At 41.8% G+C, this 24,104-nt stretch overlaps 1 protein-coding gene and 1 long non-coding RNA gene across 3 annotated transcripts in view; both read left to right on the top strand.

Moving 5' to 3' along the window:
- Nucleotides 1–11,399, top strand: part of LOC139621901 (uncharacterized) — a 74,934-nt gene extending 63,535 nt beyond the window's left edge. The window contains exons 3-4 of the long non-coding RNA XR_011691107.1: nt 1,330–1,642; nt 11,310–11,399. This is a non-coding gene — a long non-coding RNA (uncharacterized lncRNA). The remainder of the gene's footprint in view (nt 1–1,329; nt 1,643–11,309) is intronic.
- Nucleotides 11,400–11,825: 426 nt separating this feature from the next.
- The window catches only part of LOC139621900 (MAM domain-containing glycosylphosphatidylinositol anchor protein 2-like), a 162,376-nt gene continuing 150,097 nt past the window's right edge, over nt 11,826–24,104 (top strand). For both annotated transcript variants that reach the window (XM_071478865.1, XM_071478864.1), the window contains exon 1: nt 11,826–12,756. In XM_071478865.1, the coding sequence (XP_071334966.1) occupies nt 12,684–12,756 (73 nt within the window). In that variant the 5' untranslated portion in view covers nt 11,826–12,683. The remainder of the gene's footprint in view (nt 12,757–24,104) is intronic.

The following is a 24,104-nucleotide window of genomic DNA, read 5'->3' as shown; positions in this document are numbered from 1 at the left end:
GCACAAGACCGCAATTTTTCTCCACTCCAAGCCCTACAGTGAGCTAACTCTCATAGAGCACAATATGTTTTTGAAATGGGATATGTCTGATATCATCCCATGTATCTCAATTTGAAAATTTGAAACCATACAGGGGCAGATAGGAGAATCAGCCACATTGCTAACAGATCGATGTTCTTGTCGGTAACAATTCAGCATGGGATCCTGGTGCATTTTCATTTACCTACAGCCCAGGACTGCAGGTTGCATGAGCCGAGCATATCTCATTAAAATAGAGGAGAATGGCTCTGCTGTGTCTATTGTGCCAAGTAATTCCTTGGTGATGTATTCCTCCCCCATCTTGCTAATGTAAAAGCGTTTCAGATTCCGAACCCCCTTTGCCTCTCCATTTTCTCCTTCTCTGGGAAAGAGAGTCTGATTTCCCCCAAGTTAATGAAATTGTCACAGCACCTTATGAAATCGCCACCGTGTAAGCAATAACATCTGGCAAATAGATGGCGCATGTAATGTCCGCTGAGCCTCGCTACACACAACCCTGTTAATGAGTGAAGAGACAGACAGACTGACAGACAGGGATGGAGACAGGCAGAGGCAGACTGACAAACAGAGAATATGACAGGCGGACAGGAGGATGACTGTCAGTGTGTGAACAAAAAGACGGAAATGAAAAAAGGCTGAAAAGGTCCTTTTGAATTTTAACGTTACAGATTGTGTAATTGATTGGAATGTGACAAAAGCTAACTTTAGATCTTGAAAAACAGATGGCAGATTCAATAAAAAATGATAATCTGCCATCAGAGTTGTAATAAATACTGTAGATTAAAAATGACTTTATTCTTATGTTTATCTGTGTGTGACAAATAGAGAAAAGATGGAGAGATATGCAGCACAGCCACAAGAGCTGGTCCACCACTTTGGTCCAGACTGAAATATTTCAACAGCTTTTGAATGGAAGCCCATGAAATTTAGGACAGACAGTTATAACCCTCTCAGGATGAGTTTTAATAACTTTAGTGATCCTCTGACTTTTCATCCAGCACAGTCAGCAGGTCAAAAATTGAATTTGTCAAATACTTAGGTTCATGATCAAGTACCTGCACAATTGATTATAATCGGTCTCTGCTTTACTTTGTGGTTTCTTATCAAATGTTAGCATGTTAGCATGCCAAACTAAGGTGGTGAGCATGGTAAACATTACAGCACATTATAGCATGCTGATGTTATGGTATAATGAATATAAGACTGTACTGTGTACTGATACAAATAAATCTGCTGTGTGTGTGTGTGTGTGTGCACGTGTGTTCCCCGTTAATGGATCATGCTGAGCAGAATTGAGAGCGCCGGGCTCCTCGGCAGCCCTGCCAGGCCTCTGACAGTCCGTTCTGGCTGCCCTCCCGACTTGGCCTTCCAACAGGACGCCAGCTGGCCCGCTGCTGTTGCCGCCGCCACCACCGCCGCCGCAGCTCCGCCACAGCCGTCATCATCACCAGGGAGGTTGGCTGAGTGAAGATGGAGCATAGAAGTGGAGAGAGAGAAGATGGGAGCTGCCAGCTTGCACCATCCTCACCCGCTTGCTGAGATGTTAAATCTGTTGTTGGCCTGTCTGTCTCTCGTCGCTGACTCTCCGATTTGTATGCAGACGGTGAGTGTAATTCTTTGCAGACTGCCTCCTTTACCCATTCTCTCATCTAGGGGCGCACTCACATCCCTCACCATCTCCAGCACCACACTGTTTTGCGAATCATTTATGATAACAACAGAACACTCAGTGGAACCTTGTAGGAGTGAAACACATTCAGATGTCGATGTGGTCAGCTTCCTATCGTGAGAGTAATGCTACTTCTCCTCTTTAATGAACCTCAGCCTGAGCTGCCTTTAATCAGCCAGAGAGGAAGAGAGGGGGAAACTGATGTGATTATCTATTTATTAAGCAGCCCTCCCTGCGTTTTCCCATGTTCTTTGGCACCTGCATGTCCCATTAGATGTGTTTGGTCAGCAGTGCTGAGGGCAGCGTATTGAACCCATGTCACACCATAATTAGGCTCTTCTCCACATATCACAGTTCTGCTTGGCTGTGCTCTCCGGAGACATACTCATCATGTCGAAACACATACCCCAGACACCCAACCCCCCGACCCCTCTGACACAGACACGCCAAAGGAAAATACACTCTCCAAGACTCACAAACGAGCTTGTATGTCTGTGCACACTCGAAACACACAGTATAATGTGCATATATGAAGAGAAGGGGGGGGATTTGCATGTTACACACATGCACCATAAGGGCATGATGCACTGCCATTGTTAAATTATTTCCATGAGCTCTGTTCAGCTAGGTGGAGTAAACATACACATCATCTGCTTAGCAATTCTCATGTCAAAGGAGATCAAAGTAATCACTTGTTGAATTGTCACACCTAATTATAGTACACACTGTCAAACCGCCAAATAATGTCTTGCAGCAACTTTTGTGTTTATGTCCTCACTCTCCATCTACTGGTGTCCGTTATCATTTCACATTTATTAGCAACATAGAAGTCTGCAGTGTTGGATGCCTGCCCTGCAATTAAATGACAGCCGGAAAATGTGATGAATGGTTGTAAGAAATTAGGATACTTATAGAGAAAAGACAGAGATGATTGAAATGTTCTATTCCCCCTGATCCACCCACATTTTTCGTTAATGTTCTCACAATATCCATGTTGTGAGGTGCATTTGCATACATGCTTATGACACACATCCAAATGGAGCGATGTGCAAAACAACTCTAGCTTTATCCTAAGATGCAATTTGCATTAATACCTCAGAAACGATTAAATCTCATTTCATAATGAGCTCTACAGGAAGATTTACTCTTTGAGCGCTCAGAAAATCTTCAGGGAAGTGAGAATTCACCTACTGCTAACACATACGTCAAGGAGCCTGAATTATCAGGAAAATTACATCTCAGTTGCTTGGACACAGTAATGAGAGCCACAGTAGACACAGGAAACAGGGAATACAAGCTGAATGATCAGAGTTTGTTTCTGAATTAAATATTACTTCCTTCTTTTGTCAGCTGAGTGCTAAGAGCAGATCACATCCCAGGTGTTGCTTTGGGTGAAGATTGAGATTTTCTGACGAGGTCTAAGAGATGATGCCGTGTGATGAGGTTTCAACAACCTTGGCAAATCCGTTCTCTGTAACTGTGGAGTTTACAATATCATGAATATTTGTTGGCAGAGCACGTCAAAGTGGGCTCATATCACTCCCTCAAAAGCACTCTCAACTGAAGGTTGAGTAAAATAGATCCTAAAAGACCAACAAACTCTGCCAGGCATTCTGCTACTGCACAAGAAAAGCATCAAGGTAGGAATATACATGCAATTGTTCTGGATTATTAATACGTGAATTTTATCATAAATCTACGCTATTCCCGTATATATATATTTATATATATATATACACACACACATATATATAAATATTATTATTACTCATCTGTAATGAAGTTACCCAAACTCAGAATGAATGAAACAAGGCTCTGACCAGCAGCATCACTGAGCTGCTGAGCGTTGTGCTGTTCGTAATGACAGCGTGTACAATGAACAAAAGTTTTCATCAAACACCGCCTTCATAGTCAGAGTCCACAGACAGCAAAGCTTTTCATGTAACCAAAAAAAAAAAAAAAAAATCTGGTCAAACACGTATCCATCACCTGCCATAAAGTAAGCAGTAGCTCACCTCTAAAATTTCATGACACTTCGCAAAGAGATCATTCCCCCAGGCCCTGTCTCCCTGGATGTGTTTTGGCTGCTGCTGTCACGCTGTTCCTGCAGCAAAGTTTGATTGATATGAAATCTAGACAAGCTAAATATGTTAGTGTACATCAGTTCCTATTGATCCCCAAATCAATCTCTCTTTGTTCAGAAGAGGAGTATAGCATGATCATTTTTTTATATTCCTTTACTTTGTAAAATTAAACGTTAACAATTAAAGCTACTCCTACTAATATATCTTGTGTTAACAATGGATGAAGATACTTTGTGTAATGTGAGAGGAGCTGCTTATAGTGATCACAGTGATCCCAACAAGAATCATCACCCACCTCTACAGTCCCTGTCAGCTGAATGGAGTGTTTTAGCTTCTTTCAGCTCATTGTTTTGGTTTTAAAGCTTGAAACATTGTTTTAATTTTCTCTCACATTTGCATCATGTTCAGTGGTTGTTTTCAGCTACCTACCCAGCACCAAACAGCAGAAGTGCAGAAAGTGAGCATACAGGACAATTTGGGAGCTAAAGAACCAGATTTTTTTCTCAGTAATTGTTGGAGCGATAAACTGACGTAAAAGGTGAGTCATAATTGGACTTGAATTCATCAGGTTGCCAGAAAAAATGCCTGTAAATGAATTCATGAATTAGTATTTCTGAGCCGTAAGTTACCCCTTAGAGCTACCTGTCAGGAGACCAGGTGTGGCCAAACAGAAATATAGCTTTGTGACTCATGTTTGTTTGTTCACACTCAAATGAGCACAACATGATAGCAGTGATAATCAGTAGCCCTGGGTTTGATCCTGCCCTGACTAGCTGGAGCCTTTCTGTGTGGTGTATACATGTTCTCCATGTGTCTGTGTGGGCTTTCTCTCTGTGTGCTCAATTTTCCTCCCACAGTCCAGACACATTCAGACTAGGTGAAGTGGAAACTCTAAATTGCCTGTAGGTGTGAATGTGGTTGTCTGTCTATATGTGTTAGCACTGTGATTCGGAGTGGACCCTGTTTTTTTCAAATGCTCACTGCAATAGGCTGCTGCCCCCCAATGACCCTGAACAGGGACAGAAGATGTAAGGAATGAAGTGAAATCAGCCTCTAAAACTCCACTTTTTGCTCATTTTGAAAATGATCTTTTGGTGGTGGTACTTGGAGCCAGAGTGAACATGTGCCAGGCATACACAGCAGTGTGCTTTCTGAATGCATGTCTTTGGTTTAAGCCAATAGCAAAAGAAGACAATTTAAAGGACAACGGGGTGAGCAGATGGCAGAGCCATTATTACCCTACACCTGAACCACGGTGCAAAATAGAAAAGCCAATGGTTATACAGCGGCTGTTTCAAGCTTTGTTTGACCACTCGATTACTTTTAAAGTGGGCACATCAGAAGGCAATGTTGGGTGAAAATATGGGGCACAACATGATGTGGTGCTGCTGGAGAAACGTTGTTTATTGGCCACGGATGATAGAAACATAAACGTGACTGCGCTCAAGGCAAAAAAACTATTTCTCAGTGTCCTGTGCAGGGACAATATTTATGTTGTACTTCAAGAAAGAAATGAAATGCAAATAATTTAACTTAGATATATTTTTTAAAAATACATGATGAATTTTTTATCATTCATCAACTGCATGTTGGTTGCTTTTTCTGCTCTATGTGCCAACATAGAAAAAGTGATTAGAATTCAGCTTCCATGGGAGTGAATATCCATCCATGTAAATCAAATCTGCTGGCTTATGAAGGAGAGGCAACAACAATTTTGAGAGCAATATGCAATATTCATTGTTCATAAATAATTAATTTGTTTGCTCGCAACTCAGCCCAAAGTGATTGTGGCCCTTTTTCATTTGGGTCTATATCTATGGCAAACTCTGTCCTGCTGAATGGAGTGGCATTTGTATTTCATTCACACACACCACTTTACCCATACTTCATTGCTTTCTGCTATTGCCCATGGCCCTACTGTGGTTTCAGAAAGAGTTCTAGTTCACAATGAGGCTTTCACAGAGAATCAGGCACAGGATCTGCAGCAGATAAAGAAAATAATTACACTGGAATGGCATCTTTCTTATGAAACACCTCATTACCTGCATCTGTTTGTACACTCACACAGGTACAGTGATTACTAATGGCCTTTTGAGTGGTAGAGGTTGGACTAGTGTGTAATTTAGTGCGGATCCGAGACCTGCCAAAATATAAACCAATATCAGAAGTTTACTTTTGAAAGAACTTCCTTTTTGTCACTCTGTACCTGGAATTTTAAGTAGACTTAGTAATGTAATTTACTGTCTGTCGAGTGCAGTATGGAGTGTAATGAATGGACCCAGAATGGGATCTGTTCTGAAGATTTCTTTTCCTGCCCTGGTGCAGCCAAGGACATGAAGGCTAACATGGGCTTCACTTTACCTTCTTTACAGAGAGATAATTACATTCTCAGACACTGAGTCAAGTTGTGCTGCATACTAAACCAGGAATCACATTTACTATGCAGTTGAAGGGTTTTAAATTGGAAACCTGATTGTGCTTGCTTAGATCATGGTATTTGCAATTAGCACTGCACTGAAAATACACAGCAGTGTATTACTACTTCCATTAGAGAAACAAATCTGCTCAGTTTCTGATTATAATAAGAATCCTTTATCTTTCAAGGTCTTTTTCTCATTACATAAAGATACTTTAACATTATTTTAAATATATATGTCTACTTGTCTGTATATAATTCTTATATGTGTATTTTTGCTTATATTTGCTTTGTTTCATTGTTTTATCTGTGTGTCTGTGTGCATCCTGTGTAATGTGGTGAGTGCAAACTCAAACATTAAGAGCTGCTTGAAACTGTAGTGGAGTTGCTTCTATGCATAAACATAGGTGGTCGAATTAGCTGATACTGACTCTGAAGCATTTCTGTCATTTTTAGAACATACAATCGTGAAGTAGTTCACTTTGCTTTCTGTTGAACAGAAATTTACCCGCACTCAACTTCACAAAGTGGACCTGAACGTGTGAACATCATTATGCATTTTAATGTGGCTTAATGTATTTTTTCACTACACAATCATATTGAAATGTCTTGTTTCTTCTTCACTCCACTCTAAATATCTGTGTGGTTTATAATATAGTATAATGTAATTTTTAGCAAATGTTAGCAAGTGTCATATGAAAGCATTAATTAACAACTGTAACTCCTCCTATGAAGTGTCTGTAAATGAATGACAATATTAAATAACACAGCTGTAATCTTATGTCATATTTTCATTATAAGTAACACTTAGAATAAGTCATATTTACTAATTATAACATTAACCATATTTTTATCATACTATTCCACTACTTCAGTCTCCATGGATACTGAACAAACTGAGGCCATTAGATGCATCTGAAAGCTCTTAAACCTAGTAAGTGGTCCTTGAGTTAACAACTTTGTCAAAATCTTAAAGCTCCACAATTTCTTATGTTGGAAGTTATATAATGTTTGATTGTTTATGCCATGCCTATGAAGGATAAATGATAATATTTGTAAGTACTGAGTGTGCTAATATGAAGAAACCCTGCTGCAGTGTGTTTTGAACATTGTCAGACTACTTTATGTATTGCTTCAGAACTTTTAAAATGAAGCCAGTCTCAGTTTTCTGGGTATGATGTCAAGTATTGGTTCATTTAATTGGTATCGTCGGTTCACACAGCTTAATTAGCATGCCATGTTAATTCTGTGCTGTCTCACCAAAACAGCCGTGACAGAATCAATCTGATGACTTGGGACGAATCACTTGGGAGCACAGCTGATCAATAGGCCAATAGGAAGTTCCCCTGTATTAAAATGGAGAGCTGCAGTATAGCTAAATTAAGGGGGACATAAAAGGTTTTCGTAATCACATTATAGACAGATGAATACATTGATTTGTGGGGATTTTAATCAGTTTGTACTGTTGAAGGTTGTCATAAACATTCTTATGTCCTCCTGGGAGCAAAGTAAAGGAAAGTGTGATTTACAAACTTGTTTAGGCTACAGTTCTGAGCTTTGCATTTTTTTCAAAGCTTCAAATGTGCAGTTAACTTTACACCACTTCAGTTAATTCATTGACAAGTCAACCTCTTTGGAGACCAGCCCTGATATCTCACCAGGGACCATCATAAGGGCCTGCGGTTTCTGGCTTCTGACGGCATCTTGATACCAGCTGCCATGTACCGCTGCACCTCATTGTGAAATCTACCTCCTTTCACCCAAGTTATGTGTGTAAATACTGCCGACAGGCTTCCTGCTGCTGTGAATACTGAGTGTGTCAGAGTGCCGCTACCCAGTGAAAACAGGAGTATCGGAGGGAACATTTGTATCATAGAACACACATCATGCCTGTCAGAAGGGCCTTTTGTTTTTATAGTCAGGCTAAGGCCTGCCTCTCAGCATGAGCTCCTGCACTAGTCCATGTTAAAAGGCTGCGCTGAAGATGCAACTTTCCTCTACAGACTAGAAACAGAATCTAAATGGAGTGGCTCTTTTCATATGGAAGGGCATCCAAGAGCATTAAGAACAAATACAGTCTAGATCCACATTAACATAAGAGAATTTATTTGTTTCCTTCTCAGAGGATCAACAGAGCAAATATGCATTAACTCATCCATGAGGTTTTTATTCAGATAAAGAATGCATTTAGCTTTTACATCTTTGTCAACTGCACCATAGAAGACAGTCATGAGTGCTCTTGTTGGATGCATTTTTACCCGCTGTCACTTTCCCTCCAGCTGGACTCAGATAAGCCACATGCAAGGCATCGCCTCACTGCAAACGAATCATGACACGGAGAAACCAAATCATCTGCCCACTTTTAAATTTCGCCCCCTCTAAAATCTTTCTGCCAGCTCGGAGGTGACCTATTTTCTAAGGGAAACATTCGTCAACAGTGGCTCATAGGGGGATGCTGGGTTGTGTCCTGTGAGTTTGTATGCTGTAGTTAATATGCATGCGGGGGCTGGCAGGAATGTGCAACTTTTGAGTGTTGGCCAGAAATGTATATCCCACAACCCCATGGGTGCTGGTGCCCTGGATGTTGCAGATTTTAAAAGCATGCTTAATGACGCTTCAGGTTGTTCAGAGGAATCTTTAATTGCAGTTTGTTGGAACCATTAAAAGTCTTTTGAATCCAAAAGCACAAGCCTATGTCATTTCCAACTCATAATTCCCTCAGTGTGCTGAATGACGTGTCTCTTGTTCACCAGATTGAAGTTTAAAGTAATCAGTCACTTCAAATGCCACATTCGCCAAGTGATGCCGGCCATTAAAATGAGGCAGCATTAACCCGACAAAAAGAAAGTGAGCATTGCCTGACGAGCTCTGAGCCACAGTAGTCAGTGGAACAGTTTCCACAGGTGGCCACTGGCTGTTAGATGACTTTTAAGGCAGTGAGATGGAAAAATACATGTTGTTCCATTTGAGATTTGCTCATGTGTGATGCCAACCAGAGCTGAATATTGTCAGAGTACCAAAGCCATAACCCTCTTATGTTCTTTCTCACACACTCACATTTACACAAACACAGATACACACTCCTCCCTGGCTGCCCTCTCTGGCCTTGTATTTAACTGTGACGTCATTTAGGTCTTTGCTGTCTTTGAAGATGAATGCGAAGCCCAGAGAGGCTTCCCCAAATGCCAAATTGTCTTGTTTCATACCATATCCAACACCTCATGCACTTTATGACTGAATAAATTTAGTGAAATGTCATACAGCTTCAGCTACAATAGTAGTGAGGGCATATTATATTTATAAACCCTCTCCTGATGCCATGTGTGGACTCTGTACTCACAATGGGCGTCATAATTGCATTCCCCCCACTGTCAGTGGACGGTAGTAGCATTAGACGTCTTGGATATGAAAGGTTACATTATATTCCACAGGGGAATGAGAAGACATACTGAGTGGGGAAAAGCAGAGAGCAGACTTATCCACAATAGACAGATGGTGAGTTAAAATCTAAGCTTGACCTGTTGTCTCCCTCTGCGGTCCATATTGGTTTGGTGATGCAAAAGTACAGTGATAAAGAGAATGATTAGCAGAAAGCAGATAGTGGATAAGTGACAATACACACATATCTCACCATATGACATAAACGCACATTTTTATACTTGTCAGGACGCTCAGCTGACTTATATTCACGTCCAAGCTCTGACAACCCAATATTTATCTTAGCACTGATTTATTTTTGAGGTAGGTTAATGTCCACCTCCACAATAAGTCACAATTAAAATGAATTTTGCCACTCCACTTGCTACAACCAGCAAGATATATCAAGAAAATTCAAGCTGAAGTCGACAGTCAATATTAAATGACTTGTGAAATGGAGATTTTTATTTATTTATCTTGGAATTAAATAATAATTTTTTTTTCACACCTGCACAAACAGATGCACAATGTGAAAAGACAGAACAAATTTTAAATAATTATAGTTGCTATCTCTGCTGCTCCAAGGACACCACACTAATGACAGTATAAAATGGATGGACAAGATTAATCATTTAGATCCTAAAATTAAATTTAGAATAGCCTATATCAAATATTAACTCCCCTAAATTCATTTTACTCTTCTGTCCTACTGTGAAGTCCTTGTCTAAGGATCAGATATTGACAGCTCAGCTTAATAACAATAATGGAGATGAGGCAATGAAATAATCATGATGTCATCTTTATTCCTGTTTTAAACAGTGAGCATGTACAACCAAAGTTATAGCCTGGTCACAAAGTGGCCATAACCTCCAATGACTGCATGATAACAGAATTATTTAATTGAGTCCTGTAGAGGGCGCCAAACAGTCAGATCCCCAGCAGCCTATAAAGAGGCGGCCCTGTAAGGAAAGTCTCTGTGCTCCAAATGGTCTTTCTTTTCTGTCACAAGTGAAATAAAGTTACATTTTTTCATCTGCTATAAGGGAAACATTTACTCAACTCACCTGATAAATTACTTGTCAAGGCAATGTTACTCTTGGATTGAATGGTCTGATGCTGGACTCTGCCAAACTGCATCAGCTTAAGTAACAAAATACCAGAAACAATTTTTTTAATGTATGGCACATTAACTGAATTAAAAAGGCCTTTAAATATGATTATTAATGGCCATGAATCACAGTGAAACCAAATTGAGTGTTGATTCACAGCCACGTGTCTTTCTACTGTTTGTTTAATCATGGATCAAACTGTGGCTTCTGACATTCAGCCCCATTTGTCCCAAAAGTATCTGCTTCTCCACTGGGGAATATATCATACTAATTAAAACAGTTTACTGAAATTATGTTGCTAGCAAACCTTGTTTTAGATTCCTCCAGCTATTGATATTACTGCCAAACACTTCAACAGGAAACACAATAAAGTGGACCTATTTGCAATATAATTCTTATGATATTTTGAAATGGTCTGTAAGCTCATGAGTCAGTAGAGGACAATGTGGAGGACAATGGTAAGAGTGAGGACCCTGGTCAGAATAGTCCTTGCTGCATGCACTTCAGCTGGAATATTTCTAGTCACTAAATATGGAAGAACTGAATATAATGAATTGGTTTTTCTCATTTTGCAGGAGCCCCCCGGAACTGCCAGCAGGACCCCTGAGGCCGTACTGGGACCCCATTTGGGAACCACTTAGCTGTACTTCTTCAAAACTTTAAAAGTTATGTATTGCTTGAAAAAAAAAAAAAAAAAAAAAAAAAAGTGTAGGCCTGTGGCAGCGGCAGGAATAACAGTGACATCTCACTGTTTCAAGCCAAAGAAATCTGATGCAGCAGATGAATGCTACATGACGGAGCGCCTCTCATCCTCCCTGTCTGATAGAGGAGGCATGGTGAAACATGAGCAGACGGCAATATAGACTGTGTGTTTGGTGTTGATTGTAAAGGTCTGTCAAAGCTAGACCTCCTGAATTCCAATGGTCCCATCTCTCTCTCTCTCTCTCTCTCCCCCCCCCCCCCCCTCACAGCGTCCAGCAGCTGCGCCTCTCATGCCTTTCCTGGCGCCGAGCGAAGCCTCCCATACAGATGAGCGCTGGAAGCCACGCACCTCTTGACGTAGCCACGGACCGTTTGCGGTGCCACTCGGTCTCCGTAGCACGTATTGCGCAACGTGACTGAAGCTCAACTGGCTCCACGGCGGGCACATCCGGCTCCCACCGCCGCGTGAATTCATTACAAAGTGGTCTCATCACGCCGAGACAGCAGCAGGCATCGCCGAGGAGCTGTGGAGGAACCATCCGCCGCTCCGCTCCGCTCCGCGCCGGACTGGACCCTCCCCTCGTCGTTGCCACCGGGAGGGATGAGTTGAGCGCAGTCGTGATGTGACTGTGTGAGCTTGACGAGTTTATCGCCCAGAGGATGGAAACAGTGAGAATTTGACTGTGGCTGTTTTCCCTGAGCAGATGTGATGGGCTTCCTTTGACAGCATGCAGTCAATGCAGCAGCATCGGCAGCATCGGCAGCATCATCGGCAGCAGCAGCAGCAGCAGCAGCATCCGCGGAGCGAGCCGCGGCCACAGCTGGAATAGAGGAGCTATGTCCGTGTGCACCGAGCCTCCGTCCGCCCGTGGTCGACAGCATCTGTGCGCCCCCTCGGTTTGCCGCCTCGGGGGTCTTCGCTAAAGTCCCCGAGTCTCTGAGAAGCGCGCCTACCTGGAGTCGAGGAGAGGTTGCTGCCTCTGTTATAAGGCCGGGCTTTCTGCAGCCCACTCCCCGCATCCTCCGCGGCGTCTCTGTGCCGCGAGTGGACATCAACCCCCCCCCCACCCCCCCCTACCCGAGTCTGTTCGCCTCCTGCACCCACAAATACCTTTACTGTATATACTGAGACTGAATTAACCGACGTGTGGATCGGAGCAGCGCTGTGTCTATGCACCTCAGTTACACCTCCCGGGAGAGGACTTCTTGCCATTGAGAGCTGGATATGCAGAGATTAACGTGAAAGGATGGATCTTATTATCTGTGTTTTGGGGCTGCTGGCGCTGATCGTGGAGGGCATCCGTTGCCAAGGAGTGTACGGTGAGTGTGTGCAGTTTGCTTCTGCTAAAACCAAATGTGATCATGACCTTGTAAAACTGTAGTCGCTCATAAAATCGGCCACATATCCTTTTGAGTATCACAAGGTCCTGTGATTCAGAAAAAATGCAACATAGGGCGAGGGTGAGGTTGACAAACCAGGTATGAATGTCATGTTTGAGTCAGAGTCTCCAAATGTTTTCAGAAACCCTTAGGTTATACAGCAAATCGAGCGTGTAGCCAATCATGCACAGCCCCTTTTCTCGTCCAATCCATCACTCAGGACGTCGGATAGCAGGCTAAATTTAGTAGGGTACATTCGTAGATAATTACACTTGAACCTGGTAGATGTGTCTTGAAGCCTGTAGCTTTTCAGACTGGTCACCTACAGACATGTAATGTGTTCATTATCATTATAAAATGTCACTTGCTTTACATTAGGCCAAATGGATTTTTTGAATATCATCACAAGAACTGTAGTGTGTTCAGCAGTGACATTTAGTATGCACAGCCATGAATGATTGTTATGTGCTTGAGCTACCTCTTTCCTTATGTCTGTCTGAATCTCTCTCAGTCTCGCTCTCTCTCCCACACACACACACACACACTCTCTCATTTCTCTCTCTTACCCTGTATGCTTGTGCAACCAGTGGCACAGATGATGTTTCATATGAATCGTCATCCTCCCAACAGCGGTGGCGGCGGCAGCAGTAGCACTGCAAGGAAATAATGATTCATGTGCACTAACATTGGAACAGGGAGGAAACCTTGAGGCACACAATCCCGACCTGTCGGCAGTGACAGTGGCTTTGACCAAGGCAGAGGTTATGCTGGGAGAATGCGAGGTCAAGTAGAGAAGTGGTTGCCAAGCACTAAAAAGATCTTTGTCACTGTGGTCAGTGTGTGTGTGCAGAGATGATGTAGCAATAAAAGGTTACTGTGAGCATGACAGGAACAGCCATGGTGCTGCACCTGACCAATGATGCACCAGGATTTTTTTTTCCTCTGTTCTTTAGCTCTGAAGGGAGGAGGTGAATGAGATTATAAATCACAGCACATGTCAGGGCGGCTGTGACTGCTCTGCTCATGTATATGCACAGTTATTCATATTGCCACATCACCTGTTGCAGAGAGATGTCACATTAAAGCGTATGTCGAAATGTGTAGTCTGCACTCATCTTTAAATCTCTGAGCACTCATTAGGCAGTGTAAGATGTGTACGTAGATGCTGTTGTTTGGAGTTAGTGCGTTCCTCTATGTTATGCTTTAAGCCTGAGGACATAGCCTCTCATCAAACATTCATGTCTCAAGAAATCATTGCCTTTACTTGATTCAATATCTGTATCTACAAAACTCAGCCTCTACAAGTTATACATATTCATATGTGTTCATATATATATATATATATATATATTCAGGGGAGACAGGCATGACACCAACCATCAAAACTGATCACATAAATGTCAGATCAAAGCCAAGGATTCTTCATGTTAGCAAGCTGTGCATGCTACAGCATGAGGGTGCAGATGAAGATGCAAGCTCATTAGAAGGAGTTGTATCCCATGATGCTCAGTGTGGTGTTGCCATAGTGGTATGTGTGGACTGGTAGGCTTGAAGCAGCAGCAGCACAGGAGACAGGGAGATGTAGCAGATGGAACTGTTTGAGTATTTAACTGTCTGCGTTTGTGCTTGTGTGGATGCATGTTTGTTGTGCAGCCTGAAAATTCCCCAGAGCATAGTCACCCCCTTTCTCTCCATCACTGCTGTGATTCACCTATACTCCAGTAAGTGTGCTTTGGTAAGGATTTACATCTGTCCTCCTTTCTTGTTGCTGCTGTATATTTTGGTACGGCAACAGGAAAAGAGCTACAGGTACATAGATAGATACAGTGCAGAGATGTTTATGGGCTTAAATGGATATGTCACATTCTTGTAAATAGTGAGGAGCCATCTCCTCTGTATACCTCATGTTCAAAGCATACAGCAGGTGTAAAGACAGGTGGTCTGGATGAAAATGGCAAGGTTCAAAAGTCAACATTTATTATTGATAGTGCCAAAACATTAGCATGCATGCTGTGTCCCTTCCCATTGTATTCACTGAAGGTTTTGACACATGCTGGGTGGGTGGGAGGGTGGGGGTTTGGGGTCAGGGAAATGGAGTATTGTGTACCAAAACATGAAAGGCGGTGAGTGTTTGACTGAATAAAATGCAGTCTGTGAGAGGATAACATACAGTGGTGCCAGTAACTTAGAAGTGGTAGAGGTTCATATCAGGGTTTATAGAGGGCAGACCCTGAGTGCACTGTGCTAGTCATGCCTTTGAGACTAGAGTATCATATTCTGGAGGATAGACAGCATCACATGTCATTTTCTCTTCCAGATTTCCAAATTAACTCAACAGCAGATGAATAGAACAGTTTGCGAAAATGAGACTTCCAACGATTATTTTTATCCCCGTGCATCAGTATATGTCATGGCTGCTGACTAAATGGTGGAATCATGATGTACTAATGAAGAAATTGCATACTAGTGTGTTAAGTGGTGCTGCCAGAGTCATTAAAGAGGATTGATGAAGGCTAGTCATCGCTCCATGACTCCAGGCCACATAGTGAAAAAGAGAGACACCACTAAAGTACAACATCTGCTGCACTCCTTCTCTCTCCCATCCTGCCTATCTTTTCTTCTTCTTTTCTTTCTTTCCTTGGAGTATATTTCTTTGTGACACAGCACACATACACACACCCCCTTCTCCAGGAGAATACTCTATTATCTTGACCTCTGCTCATCTCTGTGTTGCCTGACAGAGCTCCAATAGGCCAGTAGCTGCTCCTCCATCATAGCAAATGGAAATATCCCATGATGTACCCACAAACCTTCTAAATATTCTCAAGTGGTATTTTCGTGTAATGTTGCTGACAACTAATCTGCACTCAATGATAATATCAAATGGCTACAGTGGAACATGACTCTTATGATTGCATGGAAATGCTTTTCTGCTTGTTACTTTATCTGGAGATGTACCGCCTTCAGTATGTTCTCTTTGCATCAAAGTCAGCCGGCGACAACCTCCATGGGATGTGCAGATGTTCCTGATCTCGTTTTGTCTTGTGCTACTGAAGAGAAAAAAGTTTCTACTGCTTTTTCTCCCACTCCGCATCTCTCTCTCTCTCTCTACCTCCCTCTCTGTCTCTCGCTCCCTCTCGTTTGCATTGAAGTCCAAGCAATTGCTTGGGTTTCTTTTCATGAGCCCCGGTTCAGACGCTTTGGCTTCTAAGCTATGCAAATTCATTCTGCCAGTGAAACTAAAGCCGTCTTTGTTGGTTCTCAGAGGCCTCCTCCACAGAGTCCTTCATCATTCCCTTGGATCGGGACCCTCACATTTCCCACCGTAATGAGACCACGGATAACTCTATCTCTTCTCCTCCCTCCCACTCTCAGTCTCTATCTGCCTGCCTGTCTGTCTCCTCTGCCTGTCTCTCCCTCTCCATCCCCCGGAGAACAGCCAATGGACGTCCACAGTATATGCGCCTCAATCAGAGACAAATGAGGATATACAGCTGGGTAGAAGAAGTAATTCATTGCAGTGGAACAGTGTGCGGTGCACGCTGGGGATTACCATGTACCCCTGGGTGGGGCTTCAGATAGCACCAATTTAATCATACGGAATGTCAGTTCTCTTTGGACCGAGTCCTCTGAGACTGCCACTGAATATACACTGCAGAGACAATGTTTGAACTTCAACTCTGAAGCACTCCTGCTGTGCTGAGTATTCAGTTGATAATCTTTGACAATTTAACTTTAATACTCCAATACAATGCGATTAAGGTGAAACAGCTGTTTCTCCTTCGTCATATTCTCCAGGCTCAAATTAAAGGAATATTCCACCAGTTTTGTACTGCATGTCCATAAAGCAAGGGGACCTGTGAGAGACTGTTTTTGCCTGTACCGGCCATGGGGCAGCACTACATCCATAGATGTCCATGACTGAGTGAGTGAGTAACAGAATGAGTGAGTGATAGTTGAGTGCATGTTGGCCGTGGCTTTTTCAAAATGATTTGGTGTGAACAATTACAATTACATAATCAGGTGGCATTTTCAACAGTTAAAAGACCAGGGCCTTTAGTTTACCTCAACTGCAGAAGGTAACAGGCCTTTATTTGAGGCCGGCTTGTAACAGAGGGAAGCCTTTATTTCTAATTCCCTCTGTTTGATATGTTTAATTGGTCATAGCAGGGTTTTAGTACAATGCCTCATTTTGATCCACTCCGTTTGCCCTTTTAAAGTTACTACATTTTCCCTTATTACAAGCTAAACTCATCTCCTGTAACTGTTTCAAATTAAAAGCCCTCTAGTGTGTCAGTGGACAGAAAGCCTTATACCTTTGTGGCTGGTGTTTCAGATTTTTTGACTGGCCCACTGATGTGGCGGCCCACCAGGATTTCTCCTGGAATGGAATGGAACTATAGAGCAAACAACATTAAAATCAGAAACAGACTTAACTTTCAGCACTGGCGCTCCTGTGACAACAGCCTATATATTTTTATGTTGACAGTATGTTGTGCTATTGCATTTTGAGATTATACACTGTACAGCCATATAGTAGGTTTATATCTCTTGTTTGTTCAAAATGGTCCAAATTTAAGCAATAGAGGCTGAGATATTCTGACCTTTAGTTATAAGTAAGGGTCTAGCTCCAAAAACACGGGATTCTACATTCCCACAATGACATCACCATGAAATCATCAGGATTATTTTCTCTGACTGTAGAAAGCATCTCTAGCATCTCCAGAGCCTGTTACCACAGGCTGAGTCATGCTTCTCATATGTGTAGAATCGGTGAAGTGCCCCTTTAATTTTATCTCTGTGACTTGGTGCTTAGCTGTGAAGCCAGGAGGTCATGTTGCCCATGTTTATGTGAGGTGTGTGTCTGTGTGGCAGGGTGGCACCCTCCACTGGAAGGATGCCACTCTCGGATTTGCCCTCTCTCTGCCCCCTTTAGCTATTTTGAAAGATGCAGCTGTGTATAGTCTGGCAGTAGGCAAAATGGAAAATGGAGTTGTAAGCTTTAGAGTTGTTCAGTAAAGGGGATTTTAACAGTGTTGTCAACTTCTGCAGTGTCCTCTGCACAGACAATAAGTGATTCTGTTCCCTTTTTCCTATGCTTTGTTTTCGCTTTTCTTATTGAGGTTCTGGAGAAAACTACATGTACTGTAGTTCCAAATATGTACAGATGCACTTCTTTCATAGTTTTTGAATTACCTTAACAATATCACACATTAATATCTTTGCACATTCCAGAACTTATGTTCATAGGTGCCAAATTCTGAATTGCATTTAATACATTTAATACATTTACAAGAGCTTAGACCAAGGTTGCCTCTCAATGGTGCACAATGAAGCCTTTGTAATATTTTAAATTGTGCCTATCAATCTGCCACTGCTTTCAGATGTGATCAGTGGAATAATTATAATTTAAACCAAATGATTCTTAAAACGTATATATTGCCAAAAGAAAAAAATAAAGTATTGTGCAGCTGTGATGAATGGAATATATTTCCAGTGTAGTGGTTCACTGAGTGTAATATTTTTCTTCGTGTTTTGTGTTCAAGACTATAAAAAAAGAAAGTATATTGTAGCTTTGGCTACTTTGCACACACCACGAACAGCTGTAATACTTTCCTCCTTCTACTGTGAGGATTTGGATGAGTTCAGGAACACAATTTACCTCCGGATCATTCAAGGCCAAATCCCCACCGCGGACCAAAGAAGCTTATTGTAACCTGGCTGGCTGCTTCAACTGTTAAGCCCACATCCCCAAACCCTGAGCTACTTGTCCTGCTCTGTACAGTGCTGAGGACAGAAAGCTGCTGCTAATGATCTTGTAGTCATTCATTCATTAAGTCCTGTTCTGGTGCATGACAAGCCCAGCCTTGTGCCCCGGTTTAGTTAGAATCAAAAGTAATTCTGTACTTTTAATGAAGTCTAGTATGGTCTCTAACCTGCAGAAAAGGCCTGCAGTGAACCAAATCTGATACTTTTCCCTTTCTCTTCTGGCATTCTAATGAAGTGGCAATTTATCACCTGGATCATTAAAAACAAGATATAAATCCTAAATGTCAACCCTGGTTATGCTAATATTACATTGTATTGCAGCAAGGTTTTTATCTGTAGTGATTTAATTTCTTGTAATAGTGTTAATTTCCTTATGTGGACAGACACATGGTCCAACTCCAATAAATTAAAGCTACAGTATCTTGGTTTAAAAAGTCAAACAGGTCATTAGTGCTGTTGCAGCTATCAGTCATGATGTTTAGACCCTGGGATAAGACTCCCATTTGCTCCCAATGTGCTTCCTTCACATTCCCCTTTCTGTCTCTGTCGCCATTTTCGTAAGAAAATGGAAAAAATTTCCAGTCTGAAAGGACTTTACTTTGTTTTGGGTAGATGAATTACAAGTAACTGTTGCAGCACTGACTACAGGCAATCACAGGCCCTAAAAAGAAATATGAATTATTATTCTGTTACCTGTCAGTGAGGATGCAGTTTGTAATTACATTGCTAGCAGACCTATAGCTTGACCAGGAACTGTAACATCCTGTGGTTGTTGTTAATTCATGTCCTAGTGATATCAGCCAGCAGTAGCTTAGTGTTTTTCCTGAGGATGACTGAAAGTTGGACTGTCTATGTTTGACCATCATAAATGTTAAAGTTAAAAGACAAAATGTCTGTAGCAAACATGGCCTGTTGGCCTCGGGGTTCTTACTGCTGACCATGTGATTGCAACATGGTTTAACAGGTCATCTCCAGCCATAGACCTTGCATGTCATTCGCCGTGTCTCTTGCTGTCATTTCCTTTCTGCTCTATACTGCATACTATAACATGCCACAAACACGTCACTTTATATATAGTAGTGAAAAATGTGTGAGTGTGCAGAGGCTTTAATTTGACCGCCCATTCTTTTCCAACAGACATTCATGCATTCATTATCCTGTCATGCCTGTTGCATCTATTACAGTTTGGCCAGCTTGTAAATTCTGTATACTGTACTTGTATAGATGAACAAGGCCAGATGCAGAGAATGCGGCATGCAGCCATACATGCTGCATACTGATGAGAGCAGACCAAAATCCCTTTAGTCAGGATTTTAATGTGTGCAAGAAGAGAAGAAACAGGTGCATTTATGCTTTTAGAGGCTGATCAAATGGAGTATGAAGCTTATGCTTTTACCTGCTTCAGTCCGCAGCTGATGTGATGACATGTAAATGAATGTATGACTTAAATATGTTTGTTTTTTTGGGAAATTGATGATTCATTAAATGTTAAATGATTTCACAAACTTGATCATTCATTACTATTAAGCTAGTGATACATAATCCATTAAAACATGCATCAGGTCTTGATGAGTCATGCATTTGTGTTTCATACAAAAACATCACTTCTATATCCTCAAAGTGCTTGATAGATATTTTACAGATACTTTTAAGTGTCTGTGGCATGTTTCTGTATCTTCAGTTATCATTTCCGTGATTGGCATCACTTCAAATCACAGAGAATTATACATGCTAGTCAGCTTCAAAGTGACGCAAATGATGAAAGGGGCTCATTGAATATGAATGTCTCCTCCTGTCTTCCTTTACGCATTTCAGGCAATTGAATTGTCTTTGTTAAGCCAAACTGGCAGGACCTGCATTTACACACAAAGTACAAATCACTCAGCAATCCCAATAGGTAGCTGACAAGAGCAAGAGGGTGTCTTTTAGCAGTACTGTGGAGGAAATAAAGCAAAAAGCAAGCCAGGAGAGGATTGGTACGTTGTGGCACCCACAAGAGGCTAATGCCAACCTTCAACTATGTCACTTCAGCCCACACAGGCATCCTAAGTGCTGCTCCTGTGAAGTGATGTCTGTTGTCATGGTGACAGTATGTGAGCCTGGCATTGCACGTCCTCTGACTTCCCTGTTTCCTCCCTCCCTCCCTTGCTCGCTCTTTCCTTCCCTCCCTCACTGCCTACCCACTCGCTCATTCTCTCCTTCCGCTCACATGCCAGGAAATCAATCGCTGAAACAAATGTGAAGTGATTGCAGAAACGAAAGCTCCTCGCAGCAGCCTTACAATTGTGCACGAGAGCAGATGAGATTGCAGCGAGGGGGGTGGGGGTGGTGGTAGAAGTTTAATGGGGGGGGGGGGCCTGAATGTGTCTCTTCAAAAATCACCACTATTTCATTGCTGTGAGGCAACTGCAGGAAGGGGCCTACTTATCTTTGTAGCAAATAATGCTTAAGCTTCTCTGACAAGCAGGAACAGTGGCAAAGTAAATGTGTTGACAATGACGCCTTCAGTAGTCTCTAGCTTCAAAACCAGTGCCAAACAGCCAGGCAGCGGGGGAGCAGCACATAGAGACAACCCTGCACAAACTACATACCAATACGTCCTCACCCCACCAATCCACACAAAAACACACATATCCATTTTGCATATTTTCCTCCTCCCTCAAACCTAGTCTTTCCTTTACTGGCAAGAGCAGACTGACTGTGGCTCTGCAGAGACACTGTGAAATTTCAACACAGATGAACATGCAGTTTGTGAGTGTGGGGGCATGTGTACCCGTTTTCTGTGTGCGTGTGTGCTTTTTCATCTATCTAGGGCAACACTTTGCTGAGATATTTTAATTTAGCAATGCGGTTTATCACCGCGTTCACACATCAGCCCAACTGAGCAAGACTCATCATGGATGCTGAACGTGACTCAAAGTGCCTGTGAACATGTAATGCAGTCATTACGTGTGTTTTTTACACTAGCTTTTAAACTTACTAAACCTCCCAGCCTCTTTAAAGGGATATCCAACTGTCTGCTGAGCCTTTTTTTGTATTATTTAGCTCTCTGTGTATCCCTCAATAGTCTCTAAAAACCTCTTTCTTCTAACAGAAATTCCCAATGTAATAGCTAATCTCTTTAGCGTCATGCTTTCTTCATCTCTCCGCCAGACACAGTATATCCCAGAGGCTGTTACACCCATGGGGATAACCTCAAACCGTGTGTTGTCAGTTAATGGCTTCCTATGGAAAAGCAAGCAGAGTTGTCTGGAGTAGGCAAAGCACTTCTCCACTGAGATTTCAGTCAGAGGAGGAGGAAATCTCAGCGCGAAATTTAATGCAGATGTTGGAGTTCTTGTGCACTTCTGATTGTCGACCATCTCCCTTCTTGTCTTTATTTATGATGCTGCAGCAAAAAGCTTTGCAGTCAATTTTACCAGGAGATATAGTATTTATAGTCTGTGGGTGTCCAAATAACCGATAGCCATACATCAGCTGCTGAGAACATTACACCAAATAAATCCAGAATCTGGAAAAAAAAAGAATTAACTCTTGCTCTGTTGCCCAAGTCTCCTCACAATTTGGTACATCCTGTTAGAAATGTATGCTTTAGCCTTCAGTCCAGACGTGCTTTCTGTTGGAGAGCTTCTCCCTCACCACAATCAGCTCACACTTTTCACCTTCAGTGAAATTCTCACTTGATTTGGTTCATACTTCCCTGGCCTCAACACCTATCAACTATTAATAGCCCAGATTTCATTTTCTGTGAGTCAGTCACTTTTTTGTTTTTTTTTGTTTTTTTTGTCTTTGGTGTCCAGATGTTTCTGTTTGATAGGCAACTTGAATCATTACAACGAAAGACTTACAGTAACATGAACTTTGCATATTATCCCGGGACCAATTACTTAATGAATTCAAAATTGCTGTCACATGTTTGAAATTGTATTAGTTTAGTTATAAGAGTTTCGGTTGGAAATCTGATGCTTTTCCTTGGTGAATTTTTTAGCTCATCATTATCTCGTGATGAGTGAAGTTAATACATGTGTTCAGGCCAGTTCTACCAGAGTGGGACTTCAGCTAAGAGTCATTCAGTGGTCATTCAGACTTGAAGAACAAAAAAAAAAAAAAAAAAAAATCACATCACATCACATGTCCATACATGTGCGTACAGACAGACACACACTTGGCAGTCCTTTCTCCTTGTCTTTCATGTCAGTTAGATTAGTTTCATCTGAAGATGACTGAAGCCTGAAGGGGGCCTTCTCAAATGCCACAGTCGCAGCTCGAGCTGACCTCCTGCCCTTTTTCATCATTTTTACTTCTCCCCATTTCCCTCTATTTTATGTTCCTCGTGCCCTTACATTGCCTTTTTCCTTGCACGCAATATTATTTCTCCTTTGGTTCTGGGTTTGTACCAAATGCCTCAGAGAGTGGCATCATCTCTGTGGAGTTAAGACATCTTAATAATAAGGAATGGGCTGGTTAGACCTCTCCAGTGACCCTTCATTGGCATGATTACCTTGAGAAGGTCGCTAAAATATATATTGGAGCAGAGTTTATGTTAGCCTGCTCTTGGGCTGTAATCAAAGGTCTCTGTGCTAAGCAGAAAAGCTTTCCTGAACAGCAGCTTTCTCTTTAGCTAACTCACCATGGATTTTATCCTCCAAGCTCAATTGGGGGTAAGGTTGATTCTGTGAAATTGCAGGTCAACAGTTGATCTATTGTTGACTGTTTGGGGATGGCTGTGCCAGTCTTCGGGATCTCAAGTGAAACACTAGTATTTACCTTCTGAATACATACATGTCCACATGTAGGGCTTTACTTCGGGTTGAGACCCGAATATCGAAGAACAAAACTATACAAAGCTTTCCAAATGATTTTGAAGTAACTTCTTAAACTTTACCTCACAACAACTTATAATACTTAGAAATCTGGCAACAGCTTTAACCAAACTGCCATCTAAGTACCCTCTTCTAGGTTTGAATTTCTCATAGTTGAGGTGTGTTTACTAAATGTGGAGTCGTTTCCCCTCTAGTGGCACAGGTAATTTAAAACGACACTGATGTTAGAGATTTATCAGCTTCAGTAAAAATGACACAGTTCTCCAGGCCATTTCATCATGTTATTAAAAGAAATGACAAATCCAGTATAATTATAAATGTACCACAAAATCGATTTCATAGTAACATCTGGTGAAGTATGATTTCCCATTGGCTTTAAGGGAGGAGGAAATGTTAGAGTTATTAATCTGTGTAGGTAGAAGTAAAAAAGGAAAAAATAGTCTGAATGCATTAATTCCAGGATGCTGTGTTTTAAATGAGTTTGGTTTGACTGGGTAAGTGTTCGGTGTGCTGATGTGGGACCATGCAGTTATTAAAGTTTGTTGGTGGGGATATTAAACAGCTAGAAATCCCAGCTTTTGCCACAGAACAGAAGACTTCAAAACAGCTTTGAAATGCACCAATAAACCTCAACATATTAGTGAATCCGCAGGTCCTCTTGGCTCATCAGAAGAGCCCATGCAAATCCAGTAATAG

Source organism: Trachinotus anak, unplaced genomic scaffold (genome assembly GCF_046630095.1).
Source record: "Trachinotus anak isolate AG129_WGS33_773 ecotype Australia unplaced genomic scaffold, CSIRO_AGI_Tana_v1 ptg000005l, whole genome shotgun sequence".
NCBI classification, from domain to species: Eukaryota; Metazoa; Chordata; class Actinopteri; order Carangiformes; family Carangidae; genus Trachinotus; species Trachinotus anak.
Note: the sequence above shows the minus strand (reverse complement) of the source record. Positions and strands in the feature narration are given on the sequence as shown.